Source organism: Lepisosteus oculatus, chromosome 23, assembly GCF_040954835.1.
Source record: "Lepisosteus oculatus isolate fLepOcu1 chromosome 23, fLepOcu1.hap2, whole genome shotgun sequence".
NCBI classification, from domain to species: domain Eukaryota; kingdom Metazoa; phylum Chordata; class Actinopteri; order Semionotiformes; family Lepisosteidae; genus Lepisosteus; species Lepisosteus oculatus.
In genome coordinates this window covers 3,225,759-3,248,775 of record NC_090718.1, presented here as the reverse complement: position 1 = coordinate 3,248,775, position 23,017 = coordinate 3,225,759, and the positions used below count along the sequence as shown (strand labels likewise).

Sequence of the window (23,017 nt, the reverse complement as noted above, 5' to 3'; positions counted from 1 at the left end):
GAGCAACCCTTATTTCAGATATATCAAAGGAAAAGATAGTACGATTAAATTGAGACCCACCTGCTGTCGTAGCACTGCCATTTGCACAGAATGTCACATTGGAATACAGCACGTCTCCAGACATTGAAGTCGACTGACTGGACAAAGAATGAAACGACTGACCCACGGACTGACTTTCTAACTGAACACAGAAACAAGTAGACAAACCACCAACTGATGGTCCTGCAGAGAGACAGGAAAAGAAAGAGGACAGAATGATGGAACAACAGTTTGTGTCCGTTCAATAATACTATAGATGTCGTCCTTCTTCTCCAGATCTGTCTGAAATACTTCTCCTTTTTGAAATTTCAGTTTTAGATTAGTATAGAATACAGAACTGCCTAATGACACACAGTCACATAAGAGAACTAGACATGTTACAAATGAGTGGGGACTATTCGCTCTATTTAGACTGTTTGGTAATTACTAAACTGATCTCAGAATCTCCTCCAGACATTTCTTGAAAGGAGCCAGTGTATCAACTTCAAACACCGCGTCTGGGCAGCTCGTTCCATACTCCCACAACCCTTTCTGTAAAGAAGGATGCCCATTTTAGGGGTTTAGATGCACATCCATGTGGTTTCCACTGGTTTGTGCCTTGGGTGCGCTCTGTCAGATCCTTGAAGGGCTGTGATTACGTGACCCAGATATACTGGCAGTTTTCTCCGTTTCAGAACATGGCCACCTTCTGGGCCCCCAGCACAGACAGGCAGTGAATACGCTACGTATAAAAGTGCAGTTCTTTTTCCACATGTCCGCCCATAGCGAATGGTGCCTTTTACCAGCAATCAGTCTCACTTGCTCCACTATTTTACACTACTCTACTTTACTCTAATGCAGAATGCAGATCTCATTATGCTGAGTTAGAATAATAGTAATAATAAAAGCACTTTCCTGGACACTCCACACCACCAGTGTGTAGCCCCACCTAGTGATGAGGCCAGTTCAGAGATGGAGATTATTAGGAGGCTGTGATGAATAAAGGTCAGGGGGAAATATGGCCAGGACACCAGGGTTAACACCCCTACTCTTCTCAAGAAACACCCTGTGATTTTTAATGACCACAGAGGGTCAGGATCTTGATTTTATGTCTCATCTGAAGGATAGCACCTTTGTTTTTACAGTATAGTGTCCCAATCACTTATATTATACTGTACATACCTGGAAACTAGACTCTTATTGGACACACTGTATACGCACATGTGGAGTACAGACACTTATTGGACACTCTTTATATACTGTATACACACTCCTGAACTCCAGACTCTTATTGGACACACTGTATATACACACATGTGGAGTACAGACACTTATGGACACATTTTATATACATAGACCTGAACTCCGGACTCTTACTGGACACACTGTATATACACAATCCTGGAGTACAGCCTCTTATTGGACACAGTGAACAGTATATACACAAAAATAATACAGACTCTTATTGGACACACTGTATATATATATACACACCGAGAGTGCAAACTCGTATTGTACAGTACACACACCTGGAATCCAGACTCTTTACAGAAGATTTACAAAATATATAGAGGCAGTATAGACAAATAGAAAAAAAACATTTCTTTTATTATCCTTTTTTGTTTGTACACAAGGAAAAAAAATAATAGCCATAACATGAAAATGTAAAAAAATAATAAAAAATAATATTTATATATATTTGTAATTATTATCGACCAAAAAACAAAGGAAATTAAAAAAATGACACAAAATTATAATTCTCATGCATACTCATTAAAATCGCACCAATCGCATTGAGGCTTACTACAAAAACAGAAGTAGGTCCACCGACAAGGTTTTAGTATCGAGCTACATGCACTAGACAGGAAATGAAAGCACTACTTAATGACACATGTACACACTGTCTGGTCATTTTAGTACCTAATGTACCGTATTTACACTCCATCTGGTCTGACAACTGGGCCTTGTACCTAAAATACTGTATATACACAGTGCCTGAACACTTCATTAGGAACACTGCAGCTAAACTACTGTATATACACACTGTCTGGCCATTTCATTTGGACTTATATCAAATATACTCTATATACACACACTGCCTGGGCACTATGATGTCCTGCACATCAGCTACAGTTCGTACACCAATCAATCTGCATAATCAGGACCTTGATGAAATGTGTTGTATCTCCACACTGCCTGTACACCTTATCAGAACCTCTTACAAACAGTACTATATTTGCAGATCATTTGGCAATTTTTATCGGTTTATAGTGCACGGTGTATAGGCTCGTACACACCCTGAACACTTTAGTAGGGTCTGTACATAATTCACTGCATATACTGTATGCACACCACCCAGACACATCACAAGGACATATAGATAATATACTGTGTACTGCATCAATCCCTCCTCCTCCTCCCTGTCACAGTGCAGCTGTTGTAAGTCAGTCAGTGGAGCAGTGTATTAACCCTGTCTTCCTCTCTCTGCTAGCGCAGTGTTCGTGTAAATCAGAGTCCAGTCACTGTGCATCGCTCTTTCTTTGACTCGCTCGCTGGCGGGTGACCGGCGATGAGCAGGATTTCTCCGTGCTGTCCCCCCGCCCTCCGATCAGCCGCGGGTAGTGGCGGGGTCTTTTCCGCGCTCCGTCGCTCGCTGTCGCTCACAGTGTCTTGTCACTCTCTTTCTTCAGGTGGCTGAAAGACACAAGGACCCTGGTGAAAGAGGCAGCCGGCTCCTCAGTCCTCCATTTCCACGATAGGACATGTCAGCTGATTTCGGAACATGTTGCACCTTCAGAGAATGGCGCACTGTCTTGTTTTTTTTGGGGGGACAGTAATACAGAACAGCCACAATGCTGCTCTCACCTACAGTATTATCTCCTTCTCTCATATCGTCTCTCCCCCTCTCCCCCCTTTTCTAACCCCCTTCTCTCCAGCTCTTACTCCCTCGCTCCCTCTCTCCACCTCACACTCCCTCACTCCTCTCTCCTGCCCTCACTCCTCTCTCCACCTCACACTCCCTCACTCCTCTCTCCTGCCCTCACTCCTCTCTCCACCTCACACTCCCTCACTCCTCTCTCCTGCCCTCACTCCTCTCTCCACCTCACACTCCCTCACTCCTCTCTCCTGCCCTCACTCCTCTCTCCACCTCACACTCCCTCACTCTTCTCTCCTGCCCTCACTCCCTCTCTCCTGTCCTCACTCTCCCTCTCTCCAGCTCTCACTCCCTCGCCCCCTCTCTCCTGCCCTCACTCCTCTCTCCACCTCACACTCCCTCACTCCTCTCCCCTGCTCTCTCCAGTACCTGTAGTACTCCTCCTGGGCAGCAGACAGGGAGTGGTGGTGGTGGTGATGAAGCCACTGCTGCTCCAGGGCCAGCCTCTGTATCTCGGCGCTCTGGGCCTGCATGGCCTGCAGGTGATGAGCTGCCGACATGGGTGGGGGCAGAGAGGGTGGGGGCAGATCTCTGAACGGGGCGCCTGGGGGAGAGAGAGGGGGAGAAAGAGGAGGGGGCTTGATACCCAAACACCGACTGATCGACAGGACACACTCCTCCAAGAGAAAGCTGAGGCACAGGACAGAGAAGGGAGGGCATTGAAACAATCCAACAGGCTGTTTCTTCTGCCAAGACTGCACTTCACTGACGGACGATTCTTCAGATACCGATGGTCAAAAGGGGAGAAAAAAGACAGTGTCCCTCCTACAGGAGGAGGACAGTAACACAGACACTGTTGAGTAAGCTAAAAGGATAAATGACATTAAACAAAGAATAAAATTCCTAAAAAGCAAGAAAAAAAAGGAATTTGAGCCCCTGTTCCCACAAGTTCCAGCAGCTCAGATAAATGAAATAGAACCACACGATGTCCAGGTTTGATAGTGACCTCTTGTGGCACAAACTAGCACTGCATCCTCATAGAACCCAATGGCACCTGTAACAGTGACTTGCTATGACTGCCGGTCAATGTCCAGAAAAGAAAAGAAAAGATTGAGATTGTTTCTCAATCTTTTACATCCCATCCCATGGCACGTTTACGGAAATATAAACATCTTCACACCGCCTCCTCCTCACACACACCGTCACCGGCCCCAAAACTTGGCTGTTCGTTTTTAAACTGAGTTTGTCTTGAATCCTGGCAGGAGTGGAGGACGGAGACGCTGGAAGCTCTTGCTCGGCTGCTCTGGTCTTGTTTTTTGTGTGTCCGTCAGACTCGAAGAGATTGACGCACGCCCTCCACAGTTCTCCCAAGAACAATCTTTTAGCGCAGTCACTGTCTCCTGTGTAGACAACTGGCAACACGACACAACGCTAATAACTGTACAATATTGAATATGATTAGTCGGATTTTGGGGAGTGCTCTACTGAAACACAGACGCACATATAAAGAGACAAAGACATCTTTACAGACAGGTGCTCACCAAACAGCTGCTGGCGGAGCACCTCGGTGTCAGCAAGGGGGTGTGCAAGGATGGGTGCCCCCAGAGCTCCTCCGGGGTATGGCAGCCGAGCCAGAGATGACCCTGAGGTCAGGGGGTCAATAAGGGGGTGAACCCCTCCAGGAGCTAAGAGACAAAGAAACAGGAGTTAACACAGTTCTGACATACTGATCAACTGGACAGCACTGCACCCTAAAACTGACACTGCCTGGACAGCACAATACCCTAAAAGTATCTGACAGGACACTACAACACAGTAACACTGAATGGAAACTACAGCACAGTAACACTGACTGACTGGACACTACAGCACAGTGACACTGACTGACTGGACACTACAGCAGAGAGGCATGGCGTGGAATGGCAGGAGAGCAAAAAAGACCCTATGCATAGCGGCAAAATGGGGTTTAGCCCAGGCTCAGCAGGTCAGGTGATGTCGGGTAGAAACCTATGCCCTCAGGCCACGGAAGAGACAACCTGGTGCTAGGCGGGTCTCAAAGACATCTGAACCCTCAATGCTGAGCGAGGAGGAAATGGTGACCCAGAAATATATAGATCCACACAAAGGACAACCGGAAGGACAAGCAAAGCACATGGAAGCTAGGAACAGGACAGAGTAGGAACACCTTTTGGCGGCTCCTGATGCCCAAAAAACAAATGAGCTGCACAGCACTGGGGGGAGGAAAAACCTCATTTAACTGAAAAGAAACCTCTGGGAGTCCACGGCTGAGAGCTACCCCCTCCTCCATGGCAAAAACCTTTATTGTGCAGAGGAAAGGGGGGGGGGGGGGCAGTCAGGGCTCCGTGGAGCAAGACAAAAAATACGTACAAAAGCACACAATAACAAAAACCTGGGAGACCAGGGCAACAAACCACACACAACAGATAGGAACCAAGAGTCCAGGGACTTTGAATTCTATGTATTTTTGATGTTTTAATAAGTACGTTTAAAAAAAGAGAGGATGTGAGATGCAAATGAGATGAAGTGAGAGGGGAGAGTGAGGAAGTGTGTGGGGAGACTTCCTCTCATTTGCATATCACTTTACTCTCATTTGCATCTCATTTCCTCTCTCTCCCCTCTCACTTCTTCTCTCATCTCACTTCCTCCTATTCTCTATTCGTTTCCTCTCTCCACTCACTTCCTACCATTTTCCGTCTCTTTTTTTTTCTCTCCCCCCCACTTCTTCTTGTTCTCCTCCTACTTCCTGTGTCCTCCCACTCACTTCCTCTCCTGCACCCGCCCTCGGTCTTTCTCAGTACCTGTCTCCTGTTGATGCAGGTGCAGGTGCGAGTGGATGTGGGAGTGCTGGTGATGATGAGGGGTGACGTTCATCATCTGGAGTCGCCCCAGCCCCTCTCCTCCTCCCCCTCCTGCTGTTCCCCGTTCGGGAGCTCCTCGCTCGCTCACCCCTCCTCCTCCTCCTCCTCCTCCTCCCCCTCCTCCCCTCTCTCGCTCACTCGCTACTCCGCCAGGCGATCGGGAAAGGTGGGATTCGGGATCCGGCGCAGGAGGGAGAGGGGGAGGAGGAGGCGGGGGGGGAGCGATGGTGACCGATGCTGTGGCTTGGCTCTGGGAGTGGGAGTGGGAGAACGACTGCAGCGAGTGAGTGGGGTTGGAGGCAGTGGGAGGGGGAGGCACTGAAGAGGGGTTGGTGGAAGGAGGAGGGGCGGGAGGTGGAGGGGGGGCTTGGGGCTGGGAGACAGAGGGAAGAGAGGGAGGGAGGAGCGAAGACGAAGGTGGGTGAGGGAGAGGATGAGAGGGAGGAGGACCAGAGAGGCGGCTAGAAGGGGGAGGGAGAGAAGGAAGAGAGGGAGGAGGGGGGTTAGAGGGGGTGGGGTTGGGAGGGGCAGGTGGAGGGGGAGGGGGGGTCCCATAGAGGGATGATTCTGGTCCTCCTCCCCCTCCTCCCAAAAGAACAGCTGGGCCCAGGAGTGAGTGGGCGTGGGAGTGAGAATGCGAGTGAGAGTGCGAGTGGGAATGAGAGTGAGACGGGTCTGGCAGGGCACTCTGGTACACTCTCTCTTCCGTTTTAAACTCGAACCCTGGTTTTGCCCTCTCTCTGATGGAGTGGGGGAAACCGAGGCCTCCTAGTCCCCCAAGACCCCCTACACCTCCTCCTCCTAAGCCTCCCGGGCCCCCTGGTGGCCCTACAGCTGCTCCTCCAGCAACACCTGCCCCTTCCAGCCCCCCGTAAAGGAACCCCAAAATTGCGGCCGCAGTTGCCGCATCTGGAGGCAAACCGTGATGCCCCAGAGCGGGGTTTTGAAACTGGGGCAAGAAAAAGGATGCATGGTGGTGAGGATGAGGAGGATGGGGGTGCGAGTGGGGGTGGCCATGGAAATTGGGGTGATGTCCAGCAGCCCTGTTCATGCAGCCCCCTCCCCCACTGACGGGTGACATGACATGCGGCCGGGCATATTCACTCAGTGTTCGGAGAGCTGGGGTATCAGGACCTAAATAGGGTACCCCAACGCCAATTGACCCCTGTGAGCCTGCGGTCCCCCCAACCAAGGAGGGGTCCAGTGCAGCGGCCCGTGCAACAGAGGGCAGCAGGAGAGAGTGAGGCAGGGAGGGGTGGAAAGAGGAGTGAAGGTGGTGAGCTGGGGGAGGAGGAGCAGGGGGAGGTGGAGGAGGGTGAGGGTGGGGGGGGTGGGGATGGGCAGATGTGTTGGAGGAGGAACAGGAGGGATCCAGCAGGAGGGAGGAAGGCTGGGAGAAGAGGAGAGAGGACAGGGGGCGGCCCGCCCCCACCCCCACTGCTGAAGTGCTGCCAAGACTGCTGCTGCTGTCCTTCTGTGGGAGAGGGGAAGAGAAAAAGAGGGAATCAGGGAGGGAGACTGTGACGGGCCATCAGCCAAAGCTTATCTGGGAGGCTTGAGCTGCTGGTCGTTACTGTCTTGAGAGACAGAGCTGCAGTCCTCATTATGCAACCAGGTGGTCTCTTTAGAAGGGGCTGAGGGTTGAGATAGACATAAGGCCTACACCTAGACAGAAAGAAAGAGAGGGGAAAAGGCAAACAAGCCATGAGGGAGAAGGAGAACACAGCCCTACCCATAGTGAGGAGCTGATAGCTGATAGAAAGGAGAAGGCTGTGGAGAAAAAACCTGCTCCTTCTATTTTGTCTGCTGACACACCACTTTGTTTAGATCCAGAGACGTGCTGTTGTCATTTCACCAGCCAGTCACAGAGACATTAATATGACTCAATGACTGGCTCAATGTCAGGTGGATGCTGCACATTGGTGGTGGGCGTGGGATTCCCCATTACCAGTAGATAACAGGTTTTCATTTCATTTACCTCAGCGCTTTGAGTGGAATGTCCAGAAAAGCATTATATAAGTGTAAGGAATTATTAATTATTATGATTGTATGCTACATTATGCTCAGACTGACAGTGAGACACTAGTGCAGATTTGTTCCCAGCTATGTGTTTCTCTCCTTTTCTTATTCATCCTGCTCCATCTCTCTTTTGCAACAGTATCCATCGAATAATCCCGATATTTCTCTTTCTCATGCTCCTTCTCCCCTAGCTTCCTCCCCTTCATATCTTACCTGTAAATGTCGATCCAGGTCCCTCTCCCTCTCCCGTTCCCTTTCCCTCTCTCGTTCCCTCTCTCTTTCCCGCTCCCTCTCTCTCAGGTCGCGGGCTCGTTGCTCCACCTCCCTCCTCGCTCTCTCAATCACTTCATTCCTCTTCTTCCAGAGCTTAGACCCATCCAGAGGGACAAAGTGGAGGTCAGTACGTGAGCAGGAGTTACTTCCTCTGTCCAGGACCCTGTGGAAACTGAGAGACAGGGATAGGAGAAAAATTAGGAGTAAAACTAAAAAGTCACTGTGAGAGAACATGTAGGATATTACCACTACACAACCCCTAAAACAAAGAATTACAGGTAACAGATGCATTCTGTCAGTCACACAGTCTCACCGAGCTGATTGGCTGGCATGAATGGGAATGTCCACTTGTTTGGGCTCAGGGGAGGGGCTCCTCAGCACTGGAGGCGGGCTTTCTGTCTCCTCCCCTTCCTCGATTGGCTCCTCCTTGATGACAGGGGGCACCGATGAAGCTGAGAAGGAATCAGGTGGTGGGATGGATTGGCCTGCACCAGGAAGGGCAGGGCTAGAGGCGGGGACAGGGAGACTACTGGTGGGACTGCTAAGAGGGGGGAGGGGTTTACAGGAGGGAGTGTTCTGAGGTGACAGTGAGTGACAAGCACTGGAGTTATTATTGTTGTTATTATTCATCAAAGTGTTAGTATTGCTTCCATTATTGTGGAAGGAATTTATAAAGGGGGTGTGGTTATTCAGGTTAGGATGATAAGGTCTGTAACCAGAGGCAGCAGGGGAAGAAGAAGTTGGAGTGGCTGTGGCAGGAAGAGGAGTGGATGCCGATGACGAGGTTGGGAAGGGAAACGTAGGTGGCGGACCCTGGTGGGGGAAGGCTGTGGCTGAACCAAGGGAAGGGGAGGGGCTTGGGCGGGGTGACTGGGGAGTGGGCGGGGTCAGTGTCTGAATGGAGGATGGATATGGCCCTCCCCGTGCCTGATTGGCCAGACCTGGGGGCAGGCCTTGAGAGTAGGGGGATGCAGAGAGGGCAGGGGGATAAGGGGCAGAAGGAGGGCGGGGATGAGAGGAAGAAGAGGTAGGGGAGAGAGTCTGGGAGTGAGGCTGGGAGAGACTGCGGCCAGGGTAGTGTGGGGGATTAGTTGTCGGTGCCCCTGTCTCCCTGTCTCTCTCTCTATCTCTCTCTCGGACCTGGGGAGCAACAGATCCTGTTGGGCCAGGGTATTCCCTACCCACTCCTGGATGCAGGGGGTGGTGAGGTGGGGGGTGACAGGAGTGAGGAGGGTGTTGTATCTGGGACACCCCAGTGTACTCTCTAGGTGCACTTGCACCAGGAGGACTAGGGTATTCCCTATTTGGGGCACTAAGAGGGGGTGGGGGCAGGTAATCCTTTGCCCCCGGAGATGGTGCAGGAGCAGGGGTGGGGTACTCTCGTGAAGAGGTGGAGGATGAAGCAGAGGAGTGAGGAGGTATGTATGGGGGTCCCAGGGGATCAGCTGCAGAGGATGCGGTAGATATCGGGGTGCAATTTTGTTGCTGCTGCTGTTGAGGGAATGCAAACTCCAGCGAACCAGGGTACTCTCTGTTTTGAGGTCCTGACTGGGGATGAGGGTTTCCTGTTTGCGTCTGAGACAGGGAGGGGGTGTTAGAGTCCCGATTTGGAGTGGGGTGTTGGGGACTGGGTAGATCTCGATCTCGGGTTGTTACAGGAATGGAGGTTCCTTGTCCACTGTGTGCTCCACTTGAGGAGGAGGAGGAGGAGCTACTGGAGGGATTAGCAGGAGCCCCGGATATAGCCTCCCGGATTTGGCCCGACGGCCCAAAATCCCACCTCTCTGGGATGCCCCCTGCATCTCGTGGAAATTCCCGAGTTGGGTTCGTGTTCGGAGAGAGGCCGTGACTTTGCCCATGACTGCCTGGTTCCCGGTTAGAGGAAAATGCAGAAGCAAAGTCTCGATTGGATCCCAAACTTTCCCGGTTTTCCCGGACAGAGCTCTGGGACCCTAACACAGAGTATTCCCGACTCTGATTGGCCAAATTCCCTCCAGCCCCTCCTCCTCTTTCCTGAACCAAAAACTCTCTACCCTGATTTCCACTAGTGCTGTTCATGTTCCCACTGCTACTACTGGCACCAACACTACTACAGCTACCACTGCTACTGTTACTAAAGTCCCTGCCCCCACCTCCTCCAAATTCCCTTAACCCCACTGATCCCCTCTCTCTCTCAGGGATGTCCCGGGAAGATGAAAAGCCCCTGCTGTGCAGGAGCTCCCTTGAGGGGTATTCTCGGTGTGGGTGGCCATGCGTTAAGTGGTGATAGGGAGGGGGTGCGGACATTGTTGTGGGGTGGGTGGGGTGTCTGGGGGAGCTGCTATACACTGAAGGCATCTGCTGCTGGCTGGTTTGCTGATGATGCTGTTGGGGGTACCTAGAATAGCCCCAGCCTCCGGGGCAGTTAGACACCCCCCCACCTCCGGCCTGCCACCCTGTCTGCCCAGGGGGGCTGTAGTGAGGGTGAGAAGGGGCAGAAGAAGGGGACAAAAGAGATGGAGGGCTAGGCTTGTCCACTTTGTCCATCTTGTCTATCTTATCCAGCTTGTCCGGCCTCTCTGTCTGAGTGTCCAAAGGTTTGAGGGCCGGGGGTGGCGGCAGGGGGGGTCCTTGGTGCGGGGATACAGTGGAGGGGTTCTGGAGGCCATAGTCACCCCCACTGCCACCGGGGACACAGTGAGCTCCACCTTTCCTGCTGGTATTTCCTCTGGTTGCTTCAGTGTTTGCATTGCCGCTGGCAGCACTGTTGCTGTAGTCCCCCTTGCTGTGCGGGAGGTGGTGACTTGGGTCTGGGGGAAGGTATGGCCGCCTCCCGCTTTCGTTCAGTAAGTCGCATGCCCCCCGGAGAGAGGAGGCGACAGAGGCGTTGTGGGATTCTCGGACTGCATCTTCGCCGCGTTCTCCATCTCTGTCCCCTCCGCCCCCTCCTTGTTCTGCCCCTGGATCAGAGGCCGTTGTTCTTCGTCCTTCTTCGCCTTCAGATTCTACATTTCCTCCCTTGCTTGCTCTTTCTGCTTTCTCTCCTTTCTCCCTCTCTGCCCTCGAGTCGCTGCCTAGCCCTTTTCCCTCACCCCCTCCTCTTTCTCTGTGATCCGGATTTGAGTCACCCCCTCCTCCCCTCCTGGATCTGGGAGATTTTGGAGACTCTGGGGTCTCAGATTCAGAGTCAAGGCTGGCCAATGGGGAGGCAGAGAGGCTGGGGGAGGAGCTCCGGTTGTCTTGGTCGATGTCCCGCCCACTGCTCAGGCTGCTACTGGCCAAGCTGCCACCCACTGAGCTCCCACTGCCCTGCGATTGGCCATCCTCGTTGTCGCTCTCTCGTAGCGTGGGGGCAGGTCCAGAGCTGGCACAGGGACCAGGGCCATCTCCACGGGAACTATCCAATGCCAGGCCTGGAGCAGAATCCTGTTTGTGTGTCAAAGAGTTAAAAAGCTAATTAACTGACAGACTGGGAGTAAAAAAACAATCGTAAAGTATGTGTTTCTATCAGATAATGCAGATTGATAGTACAGACAGCTTATATGTTTTGAGATCCTAAAAATACCAATATTAAACACAGTGGATATTTCAGAAAATGGTTAATGTTTTCTATCATATGCTGTAGAAAGAAAAGGCACACAGCTGGACTAGAATTGACAGAATAATTGATTAGTTAATGAGTCTGAATGATTACAGGCACCTTCACTTTCTGCCTCTTGGATGGGGGTCCCATTCCCTCCCCCTCACTCTCTGACGAATCATGGCCTCTGGATCTCCGATTGACACGTCCACTGGCCAATCCCTCTCCAGCATCTCTCTGTGGGGAGAGGGAGCAATTAAGGAGGGTAAACCCTAGTAGGTATTACTGCATTGAGTAATCAGTTTCCATTCCTGTGATCTCAGAGAGTCTGCGGAGAGTTATCTTAGCAATTTTTTGCTAAGACCAGGGGATCTGGAAAGAAGGCAGTGAATAGCTGAACCATGCTTAAGGGTGAGAATGATCTGGACATCTAGTACTGGAGGCAAGAATTTAGAAGACTAGACTACAGGAGGAAGGAGAAAAGTACTACTACATTCAACAACAAGAAACTGCTCAAAAGAAGAACTACAGATGCATCTTTTCAAAAACACAGCCCCATAATTCCCATTTCTATGAGCTAGAACTCTCAGAGCTCGTACACTAGGCCGTGCCAGTGAGAAGGCCGTGCTCCAACCAGCTGTCCAGCTGAGGAACATAGTTTTGGCCAGTCTCCAGTGAAGGTCTCAAAGGACCCTTTAAAGTTCACTGACTTTCAATTTTGCCAATCTCTGGGGAGACCTAACAAACAGTAACACTAGAGCCTTCCGATCTATAACACAGTCAAACCTCTCGGATTACATGCTGTTGTGCAACCAGAGAGAACCTTCAGCATCTCGGAGTGTTTGCTGTAAGCGAGTCCCTGACAGTTCAAAAAGATTTGCTTATAAGTGATGTTCTCTGACAGGATGCAAAAATCCTTGCCTTTCACACAGGTGCAATCCATGCAATTAGAGCGGAATAGGAAGTTTAGATCAGGATGACCTTTGCCCGGTGACCTGATGACCTTCAGCGACCGTGCTCTCCAGAAAAAGATCACCATCTAGGTAAATCTGTACATACAACACCTAAAACAACTCTACACTCAGTTCAGCTCAGTTTGAGCAGCCCTGATGGCATTTCTAAAAGGCACATATTGCAAAGGAAAATCCACCAGCCACAAGTCCCAGTCCTTGCAGTTTATTTTATAGGAGCTGTCTGTGATTAAGTCATTTCTCATGACCCTGATGGGCAGTGCTAGGCACCATATCTGTGAAGACAATCTGACTGTGAAGCCAACGTAGAGCAGCCTTCAAATGGATCTTGCTGAGCAAGAGCAGCGCTTTCAGAGCTCATCATTGTCAACCATCCTCTTGGTGATTTCTGCTATGGCAGGCTGTAGCCCGCCCATCTCCCGGCCAGACATGATCCTCGAAACTGGGGTTACTGACATTCGCCACAAGGGGCTCAAAACCAAGAGAGGAGTCTGTGTTGGCACAGATCTGTTCAACACAAAGGAGGTTGGATCATATGCACGGCTCAGTACACCGACATTCATCTGTAATTTCCCAGGTGGTCAGGCACATTGCCAAAATAATTCCGAGGAGGATCTAATAAGAGATTTTATGGTATATTACCCCTAATCACTTCAAATGCGGTGACAAAGTAAGACATTTCCACTTCCAAAAGATACCCCTTCATAAGAACCTTTTCACCCATTTAGATCATTTGGTAATTTTGTATTGATAAGATAAGATCACTTTATTAGCTATATACAATTTCTTGCATTAGGAATTTGTCTTTTCACATACCCCAGCTTGCTCTCCATGAGACACACAAATGAGGAGAGAGAAGCTTGGGGTCAGAGCGCAGGGTCAGCCATTTGTACGGTGCCCCTGGAGCAATTGGTGTTAAGGGCCTCACTCAGGGGTCCCAACAGAGTAGGATTCCTCTGCCAGCCATGGAATTTGAACCAGCAACCTTCCAGCCACAGGCACAGATCCTTTGCCACAGTGCCACCACTCCCAATAATAAATTAATCCAAATTTCCTTTCAGATGGGCCTAAATCATCTGGATCCAAACCCCCACAAGTCTTTGTAAAATTAGGGATATAAATTTGTCTTCATCCTAAAACTTTCCTCTTCAGTTCCCATTTGTGATCTTGTGTCCTTATAGTGGAAAATGTGCTTTTTTTCAAACCTATCTTCACTATTTCATTCTGAACTAAAGAGATGTAGTTCCTTTAGCCTGCCCCTATGTGCGAATTCTCTGAAACCAGGAAGTATTCCTATTAGTCTTCTTTGAAATCTTCCCTAGGCTATTAAGAATTTTGAATATGGTGACCGAACACAATATTCTAACTGAGGTGATACTAGAATGTTGTAAAGATAAAGCATAACTTCCCTGCATTTAATTTGGATGTTTTTCTGTTTTATGATCGCTTTCCTCATTGCATTGATGAGGGCATAGATGGATCTTCACATACAGCCCAACCTGTTTAGCATGTCACTTCTTTCTCACAACCACCAATGCAATAAGAGCCTGAGATCCTGCAATCAATGAGGATCACTTTGCACTAAAGGTCAAAGTTCAGTGGCCATATGGCTGTCTACTGCACAATACATGATCTTGTCTATGTCTCTTCGTAAGACTCTGTGTGCACCACTCTCCCTTACTTTTGCATCATCTGAAAAATGGATCTAATGTCGCAAATGGAAACCAACAATATCCATCAGAGAGAACAACACAATTTCAAAACTGTTTGCCTCAAAATATAAATTAAGTATTGTTTCACAAAGTCATCTTAGGAGACTACTAGATGCCATCAGCCAAACCCAAAACACCATTATGCAGTCATGTTCACCTGGAACCCAAGTACAGTACACATTCAGCCACACAGAATGACTAGCAGGAGAGTGGGTCAGCCACACAGTACAGTCAAGCAATGAGACATGGATTGCAGGTCAGTCACAAAGTCAGCAACAAGATGAGGCTAGCAGACCCATGATGAAACAGACAGTGAGGCAACAGAAACAGTACTATAGACTAGCAGACTCAGGGTGGAACAGCCAGTGAGACAGCAGAGACAGTATTGTAGACTAGCAGACTCAGGACGGAACAGACAGTGAGACAGCAGAGACAGTACTGTAGACTAGCAGACTCAGGGTGAGACAACCAGTGAGACAGCAGAGACAGTATTGTAGACTAGCAGACTCAGGGTGGAACAGCCAGTGAGACAGCAGAGACAGTACTGTAGACTAGCAGACTCAGGACGGAACAGACAGTGAGACAGCAGAGACAGTACTGTAGACTAGCAGACTCAGGGTGGAACAGCCAGTGAGACAGCAGAGACAGTACTGTAGACTAGCAGACTCAGGACGGAACAGACAGTGAGACAGCAGAGACAGTACTGTAGACTAGCAGACTCAGGGTGGAACAGACAGTGAGACAGCAGAGACAGTACTGTAGACTAGCAGACTCAGGGTGGAACAGACAGTGAGACAGCAGAGACAGTACTGTAGACTAGCAGACTCAGGACGGAACAGACAGTGAGACAGCAATGAGGGAAAGGCGGGGGCCCGCGCCGCAGACAGGCACACGGGGACAGGGGTGGGGCAGGCGGACTCACCGGGGATCTGTCAGCGCGGCCGTCTGTCCGAGAGGGGCTGGAGAGAGCGCCCCCCGCAGGAGAGCCCAGAGCCCGGCCCCCCCTGCCCTCCTCACTGACCCGCACGCCCTGGGGAAGAGCCCTTCGCCGAGCGCTGCGCACTGACATCTACGCACACACACACAGAGAGAGGGGTTAGTGCAGACACGCTGACCCGACAGCACTGCCGCGGCGCTGAGAGAGAGAATCGGGCCCGTTTCTACAGCGCTTAAACAACATCAGCCTGCAACATAGATCTACTTAGAATTAGGCTGTACAATCTAATACCTGGACTCACAGGGGTAAATTAAGAAGGGATGGTCACAGTGATCTCATTAACGCAGGAACGGGGATTAACTGTGCCGGAAACAGAGCTCGGAAGGGTGGAAAACCCTCCAACCAGGCTGGGCCAAAATAGTGGAATACCATGGGGGTGTGCCTTCTGCCTGTGGACCTGTCATTCCACATCTCAGAGACATTACAGGAGCAGGAGTCTGGAACCAAGCGCTCAGCTCTGGGAATGGCAGGGACAGGCTGCCATCTTGATGATAGATGAACATCAAGACTGGGGCCGCGCTAGAAACGGGGGTACTGTGAGCGCGGGGGGTGTCTGAAAATATAACGAGCCATGTTGCTGGAACTGACTGCCTGGGATTACTGGGAAAGAGAAGAGGCTGGGATTTATCCGCGATCTAGTAGTCAAGGGAGCAGCAATGGCTGAGCTCCTCTTACATTAAATCTTTTGGAAGCTTCTGAATACTGGTCACAGGCTTTGATCCAGGAATCCGGTGCAGATACTAACTTTAAACACTGCCCACGGGCTTTTACAAAGGAATCTGATGGGGATTTTACATTTAATACCATCCACAGGCTTTTATAAAGGAATGGGGGGTTTATAACTCCTTAAAAAGTCCCCAAAGGCTTTCATCAAGGAATCTGAACCAGATAACAAAATCTTTTAACGCTGCCCACATGGTTTTATGATGGGATTTGGTGCAGATATCACTGTAAATCCTGCCCACAGGCTTCTATAAAGGAATATGATGCAAATATTACTTTAAACACTGCTCACTGGCCTTTATAAATTAACCTGATGTCGCTTTTGAACACTGCCCACAAGATTTTATAAAGGAAAACCTGGTGCAAATATTACTTTAAACACTGCTCACTGGCCTTTATAAATTAACCTGATGTTGCTTTTGAACACTGCCCACAAGATTTTATAAAGGAAAACCTGGTGCAAATGTTACTTTAAACACTGCTCACAATCTTTTATAAATTAATCTGATGCCAATATCACTTTAAACACTACTCACAATCTTTTATAAATTAATCTGATGCCAATATCACTTTAAACACTACTCACTGTAATTTTTATGAATTAATCTGAAACTGATACCACTTTAAAAACTGTCCGCAGGCTTTTGAAAAGGGATCTGGTGCAGATACCAGTTCAAACACTGCCCACAGGTTTTGATCACGAAATCTAATGCGAATATTACTTTCAATACTGCCTACAGACTTTTAGAAATGAATCTCGTTTAGATATCATTTTAAACACTGCCTATGGGCTTTTATAAAGGAATATGGTGCAGGTATAACTTTAAACACTGCCCACAGGCTTTGATAAATTAATCTGATGCAGATATTACTTTGAACGTTGCCCACAAGCCATGTGGTGCACCTATCTTTTTAAATGCTGTTCACGGGCTTTTATTAGGGAACCCGGAGAGAAAAGCTCTTTAAAAACACTTCACAAACATTTTTTTAGGAGCAGCTTTCTCCTCAACACTGTTTTCAAGTGTTTACACAGGAGTATTGTACATCTGTCTCTTCTAACGGCTGTTTATTGGATTGTAAAAGGTAATTTGGTTTGGCTACTTGTATAACTCTTTAAACATTGTTTCCTGGCTTTTGCAATGGAATCTGGAGTGCCTAGCTTGTGAAATAAGGGTCATGGATGTTGAATGGAGCATCTGGTCCAGATATCTCTTTAACCAATGTTTTGAAGGGAATCCAGCGTGACTGTCTCTTTAAATACTTTTCATGGCTTTTATGAGGGAATCTGCTACCGTCATCTTTCAAGCACTGTACACAGGCCTTTATAAGGGAAATCTGGTGCAGGTATCTATTGGAATAATGTTCTCAGCTTTATAAATCTGCTTAAATATTATATAATATAGAGATGTGCAGTAAGTGATGAGATCGTAAAAGAGGGATCTATAAGGATATCTAGTATTATCTCTACATCACAATTCACAGGCTTTTATCTACTGTAGGGAACGTGCTTTGATTTTTTCGACAGTGCCACTGTGCTTTAATACAGTGCCTTTCACTGTCAAATCCCTCAAGTAACTTCACACAAAAAAATAGTTAATAAAAATCAAGGCAACTACTGCTCAAGTCAGTAAATTAGATCTTACTGAAAGAAAAACAGCTGTGTGTTGGCAGAAGACAAACCGTCCTGTCACCCTGAGCGAGCAGTCTGGAATCTGGGAAAGAATGACCTCAGTAACAACGGGATCTCTTGCTTGGGGAGATATGTAGTGCAAGAAGCTGCCATTCCACCATGTGCTTTATGTGTGTGCAACAAGGGAATTTATAAGCAATTCTATATTTCAGAGGTATTCAACAGAAAGGAGTTAGAATTAGTGAAATATGGTCAGATATGAAGTAAGGCATGAGCAGCAGTATTCTGGGAAGTACTGATGGCAAATCCATGACCCAGAGTGTTTTGGCCATCTCATCTAATCATGAAGGCATGGACTAATTCTCTCAGCATCCCTCAAAGGCAAACAAGGAGGTTAATGAACCATTGTTTGAACGTTACTTCCAAGAACTTCCAAGAAATAAAATAGGGCTCCATAATGACACCAGGTTTCTCAAATGTCAGCGCTGAGTTCAATACCAATCTCGTGAAAGAACAGGAAGTCTTCTCTCCTGTCAGATAGGTCAACTACATGCAGAACGTTCTGACTTGGCAATCCAAATTTTAGCTCACCACAACAGTGGGACACAACAGAGACAGCAATGTCAGGATCAGAAAATCCACAGATTTTCGATTTGAGGAATTTTACGAATTTAGATGCCATTTTACACCACGGTGGTGAATATTATGACCCAACAGGAAGCAGTTACAGAAGCGACATCACCCCCCTTTGAAGGCTAGACCGTGTCGAGCTCTGCTGCTGGGCCCGGACTTATGGCATGAGTCTACAGAGTGGCGCTGCGCGTGCTCGGATTCTCGCGAGCAACTAGGATCAAATCCCGGTAGGGGCAGGGAAGAGCTGCACTCCTCACACATGTAGATGCTAAAAAACAGGGGTCCCAGATTAGAGCCATGGGGAACACCTGAGGGAATGAGAGGGGTGGAGGAGAGTTAGAGGAAAGACAGACCAGAGCAACAGGATTGCCTCTCTTCGAAGGATCAGATCCAAACCAATGTGCCTGAAACACACCTGCAAAGTACTGTCATTAAGAAATTGTTTAGTACCCTGGACAAGAGCTGTCTCTGTATGATGTCAATGGTCAAACCCAAATAGGAATGATGCATAGTTATCATCCAAAACCAAACACTCTCAGGAGTTCAGAAGCCACCACATGCTCAAAACCTTTGCCGGGAAAGGCAGATCGAAGGCAGGTCTGGAATTACCCAGCTGGCTCCGATCAAGACTGGGCTTTTTCAACGACCGATTTGGAAGTGCTGTTGTCAAAAAAAAAACAGGGGACAAATCGAGTGGGTGGGGGGGAGAAGAGACCACAAGATTAGTGACCAGAAGCAACACTCTGGGCTGGGGACAAAAAGAGAAGGGACAGGGTAGGGGGAGCAGGTGCTGGCTTCATGTTCAGAGCACGTTCAATAACTTCTGACTGTGAAACCCCCTGCACTTTTTTCAACCCAGCTCCATCGAAGGCAGAGAGGAGGCTTGGAGACTGAACAGCAGGTGGGTTTTGATGCAATCTGGGGGGAGGGGGGGGTCTAGGATACTGCTGGAAAAGAGGAGGGGGAAAATGAAAATCCCAATGGCCACGAGGAGACGCAAGGTCATGGAATTGTCAACAGGTCTGGGAACCAGGGATTTCCAAATGCAGACAAATTCTGGTGGGGGGACTGGCTTGGCCGAATAATTTCACTCGGCAGACCAAAAGAACATCCCATCAGGGGCTGATCAGTGCTTTGGATAAGCCAGAAAATAGACCGGAAGGCCAGTGCATTCCCATGTGCTTTCCAAGCATCTACCTGCTGCCTTCGTGGAGCCCAAGTTGCTATGAAACCCACTTTGAAGGAGAGCTGTATGCAAAGGGGAAACTGTCCGTGCTCTGAGGGGAGAGAAGGCATTTAACAACATCAGTCACTGGTGAATGAAAAAAAAAAAATTAACCATTTCCTCCAGGGGTGCTGAATCAGTGACGTTCAGAGGCGACGATCTAAGGACCTGGGGGAAATCCGCAGAGTTTATACTGGGGAAGGTCATGGGGGGCTTAGACTTAAGGCCCAGCTGCGGCCAGACGCTCTCGAAAAACACCGCCTTGTGATCGGAAATGGTCAGGTCGACTACATCCAAATGGGAGACGGGCAGTCCAAACGAGAACACGAGGTCCAGGGTGTGACCGCGGCAGTGCGTGGGGACGTTAACGTGCTGGAGGAACCCGCAGCTGTCCAACAACGACAGGAAGTCGGCGGAAAACGCCGTCTCGCAGTCGACGTGAATGTTAAAGTCGCCTACGAGCAAGATCTTGTCGAAATGCGAGCGCAAGACGGAGAGCAGCTCGGCGAGCTCCGGCAAAAAGGCAGTGTTGTACTTCGGGGGCCGATAGAGCAGCACAAACGAGATGGCTGGTGCAGAGGTCGAGGCCTTTACCGCCAAGCATTCGTACGACGTCGCCGCAGGGACGGGGAAGGGTCTGAGCTTTAGCGATGAGCGGTAGATAACGGCCAATCCGCCCCCTCGCTTAGAGGGGCGGGGCTGGTCCAGATACAAGTAACCAGGGGGGGCGGAGTATTTCAGAACCAGGAAGTCATTGTGTCGGTGCCACGTCTCAGTTAAGAAGAAGCAGTCAATGCTTTCGCGGACAATCAAATCATTTAGAAAGGAGTACTTGGTTGTGACAGACCGGACATTAAAGAGACCTAGTTTCATTGCACTAGCGGTCTGAAGACAAAGCAAAGAGGAAGTCACAACAGCAGTGGGCAAACAAAAAAAAAACAGGTAAAAGCTTGCAGAATTCACGCAGTGGCGCCTACAGGGTCAGCAATCATCATCTCCTGTTGTTCACAAGATCTTAGAAAAGAATCTGACGCAGCTAATGGAACGAAAAACAGGATCGCATTCTATACTTTTCTGTCTGATTCTCAAATCCCTTACCGAATCTCTGCTATTCCTTGATTTCATGATCCGTGTGTTAATGAGCCCATTTTTGTCTGCCTTTCTCCCCTCTTCCTCCTCCCCCTGCCCCAAAATTCACAGATCTTTTGGTTTTGTCGCAGTAGGGAATACGTTATCCAATCTGAAAATTGGTTCGCGGCCTAAATCTTCGTTGGTCCTTAAAATTCACTACCTGCAAAACAAAAAGAGTGAAAGATGATTATGGTCAAATTATTCATTACCACTTGAATAAGAGTATCCAATTAGTTAGTCCTGTCCAGTGATGTTAAACCAATACAGTAACATAGTGCAGTAATTCTGGTCCAGTGATGTTAAAGTACACAGTGCCACATTAAAAGCTAGCAGCCATATCGCCCTGCAACTGTTTGAAGCTCAGCAGGTGTGAGTCTGGTCAGTACCTGGATGGGAGACCTCCTGGGAAAAACTAAGGTTGCTGCTGGTGTGGTGTTAGTGGGGCCAGCAGGGGGCGCTCACCCTGCAGTCTGTGCAGGTCCTAATGCCCCAGTATAGTGATAGGGACACTATACTGTAAAAATGCGCTGTCCTGATGAAAGGAGACATAACATTGAGGTCCTGATTCTCTGTGGTCATTCAAAATTCCAGGGAGTTTCTTGAAAAGATTAGGGGTGTTACCCCAGTATCCTGGTCAAATTTCCCCCTGGCCTTTACCAATCATGGCCTCCTAGTAATCCCCATCTCTGAACTGGCCTCATCACCCTGTTCTCCTCCCCACTGAGAGCTGGTGTGTGGTGCGAGTACTGGCACATCATCCAGGCGGGGCTGCACATTGGTGGTGATGGAGGGGATCCCCCATTACCTGTGAAGCACTTTGAGTGGAGTGTCCAGAAAAGTGCTATATAAGTATAAGGAATTATTTTTTAATTTTATTTTTAAATTAAAAGTATTAGCAGTAGTAGCAGAACAATGATTCCAGTCCAGTGATGTTAAACCAGTGCAGTTACACAGTACAGTAATTCCAGTCCAGTGACGTTAAATTAGTGCAGTTACACAGTACAGTAACTTCAGTGTTATAATGTTAAAGTAGTGCAGTTATACAATACAGTAATTCCAGTCCAGTGATGTTAAACCAGTCCAGCTACACAGTACAGTAATTCCAGTCCAGTGATGTTAAACCCATGCAGTTACACAGTACAGCAATTCCAGTCCAGTAATTTAAAACTACTGCAGATGCATAGTACAGTAATTCATGTTCAGTGCAATAATGCTGTACTAGAGTGGGTACGGTTAGTCCACTGATTATAATAAACACGTCTACAAATAGATTGCTACATTGTTAAATAATGCGGTGCCGAATACATAAATATTGTATAAATATGTAGCTGCATGGATACATGATAGTTATACACTTCACAGACTCATGCACACTCATGCATTTCAAAATACTCAATGTAACACGTTAAATAAACACATAAATACATATTCTATATTATGCACGACGTGTATATTGCAGGCAATACTCGTTCCCCATCTAAATAAATAACTGAAGGCTATGTGAGTCTATCGCAGGGTGCTATTTTTCACGCTGAGCAATGTACGATGCGGTACGGCACGGAATCGCTGTGCTCCGTGTGTTGTTGCGAGACGGTACTGTACTGTATCCTACTGTACTGTACAGTGTGTTCGCCGAAGAGCCGAATACACCGAGTTCTCTGTGTGTGTGTGAGAGAGTGTTACGTGTATGGTTGCTACTCACACACACATAAAATAATTCAAACCGAATAATAACATCGTTTTCCGGCACACGTTATCTTCCCTGAACAGGTTACAATGTAGCGGATCTGAGTGTGTGGAGGGATTTGTAGGGTGAAACACAGATTTTTTTTTTTAGTCCAATCAGAGGTACATCATTTAGCCCACCACAGAACAAGACGAAATGGAAACCGCTTCCATTTTTTTCGCCCCCATATTTCTCAGTACCTACCTATAAAACGCAACGATGTGTCCCCCTCTCTCTTTCTCTCTCTCCCTCTCTGCCTCCCTCCCTCTCCTCCACTCTCTTTCTCTCGCGGTCTCTCTCTTCGCACTGTGCAACATGAGCAGCGGCTGGAGAGGGGACAATATGAACTATAACAACACAAACAGTCACATTGTAGCTGCAGTCAGAAAAAAAATAAATAAAGCAGGCTGAATTTGACGCGTCTCTCTCTCTCCACCTCTCTCTCTCTCTCTTTCCCCTTCTCTCTCTCTCTGAATTCGGCGTTGGAAAATCTGTGCGTTGTCGAGGACTACAAATTGATGCGTACGCTAACGCCTGCTCTCTCTCTCTTTTTCTCTCTCTCTCTTTCTCTCTCTCTCTCTCAATAGTCGAGCTGTTGTTGTAGCCTAGCCAGCAGAGACTTCTTTCGCAGACAGAGGGAGGGAGA

The 23,017-nt window shown here is 48.5% G+C and overlaps 1 protein-coding gene across 3 annotated transcripts; it reads right to left on the bottom strand.

The window, feature by feature from the left end:
* Window positions 1-1,276: 1,276 nt before the first annotated feature.
* Window positions 1,277-23,017, bottom strand: atn1 (atrophin 1). 3 transcript variants are annotated; one of them, XM_069182704.1, is made up of 10 exons: window positions 22,576-23,017; window positions 19,629-20,805; window positions 15,229-15,375; window positions 11,744-11,860; window positions 8,378-11,469; window positions 8,005-8,236; window positions 5,713-7,246; window positions 4,435-4,578; window positions 3,323-3,497; window positions 1,277-2,712 (listed from the first exon to the last, which is right to left on the bottom strand). In XM_069182704.1, exons 2-10 carry the CDS (start codon window positions 20,385-20,387, stop codon window positions 2,679-2,681), a joined length of 6,234 nt encoding a protein of 2,077 aa, XP_069038805.1. In that variant the 5' UTR covers window positions 20,388-20,805; window positions 22,576-23,017; the 3' UTR covers window positions 1,277-2,678. The 3 variants fall into 3 exon arrangements, with proteins under 3 accessions (XP_069038805.1, XP_069038806.1, XP_069038807.1); XM_069182705.1 differs by having other exon boundaries at window positions 1,278-2,712; window positions 20,613-20,805; XM_069182706.1 differs by lacking the exon at window positions 15,229-15,375 and having other exon boundaries at window positions 1,278-2,712; window positions 20,613-20,805.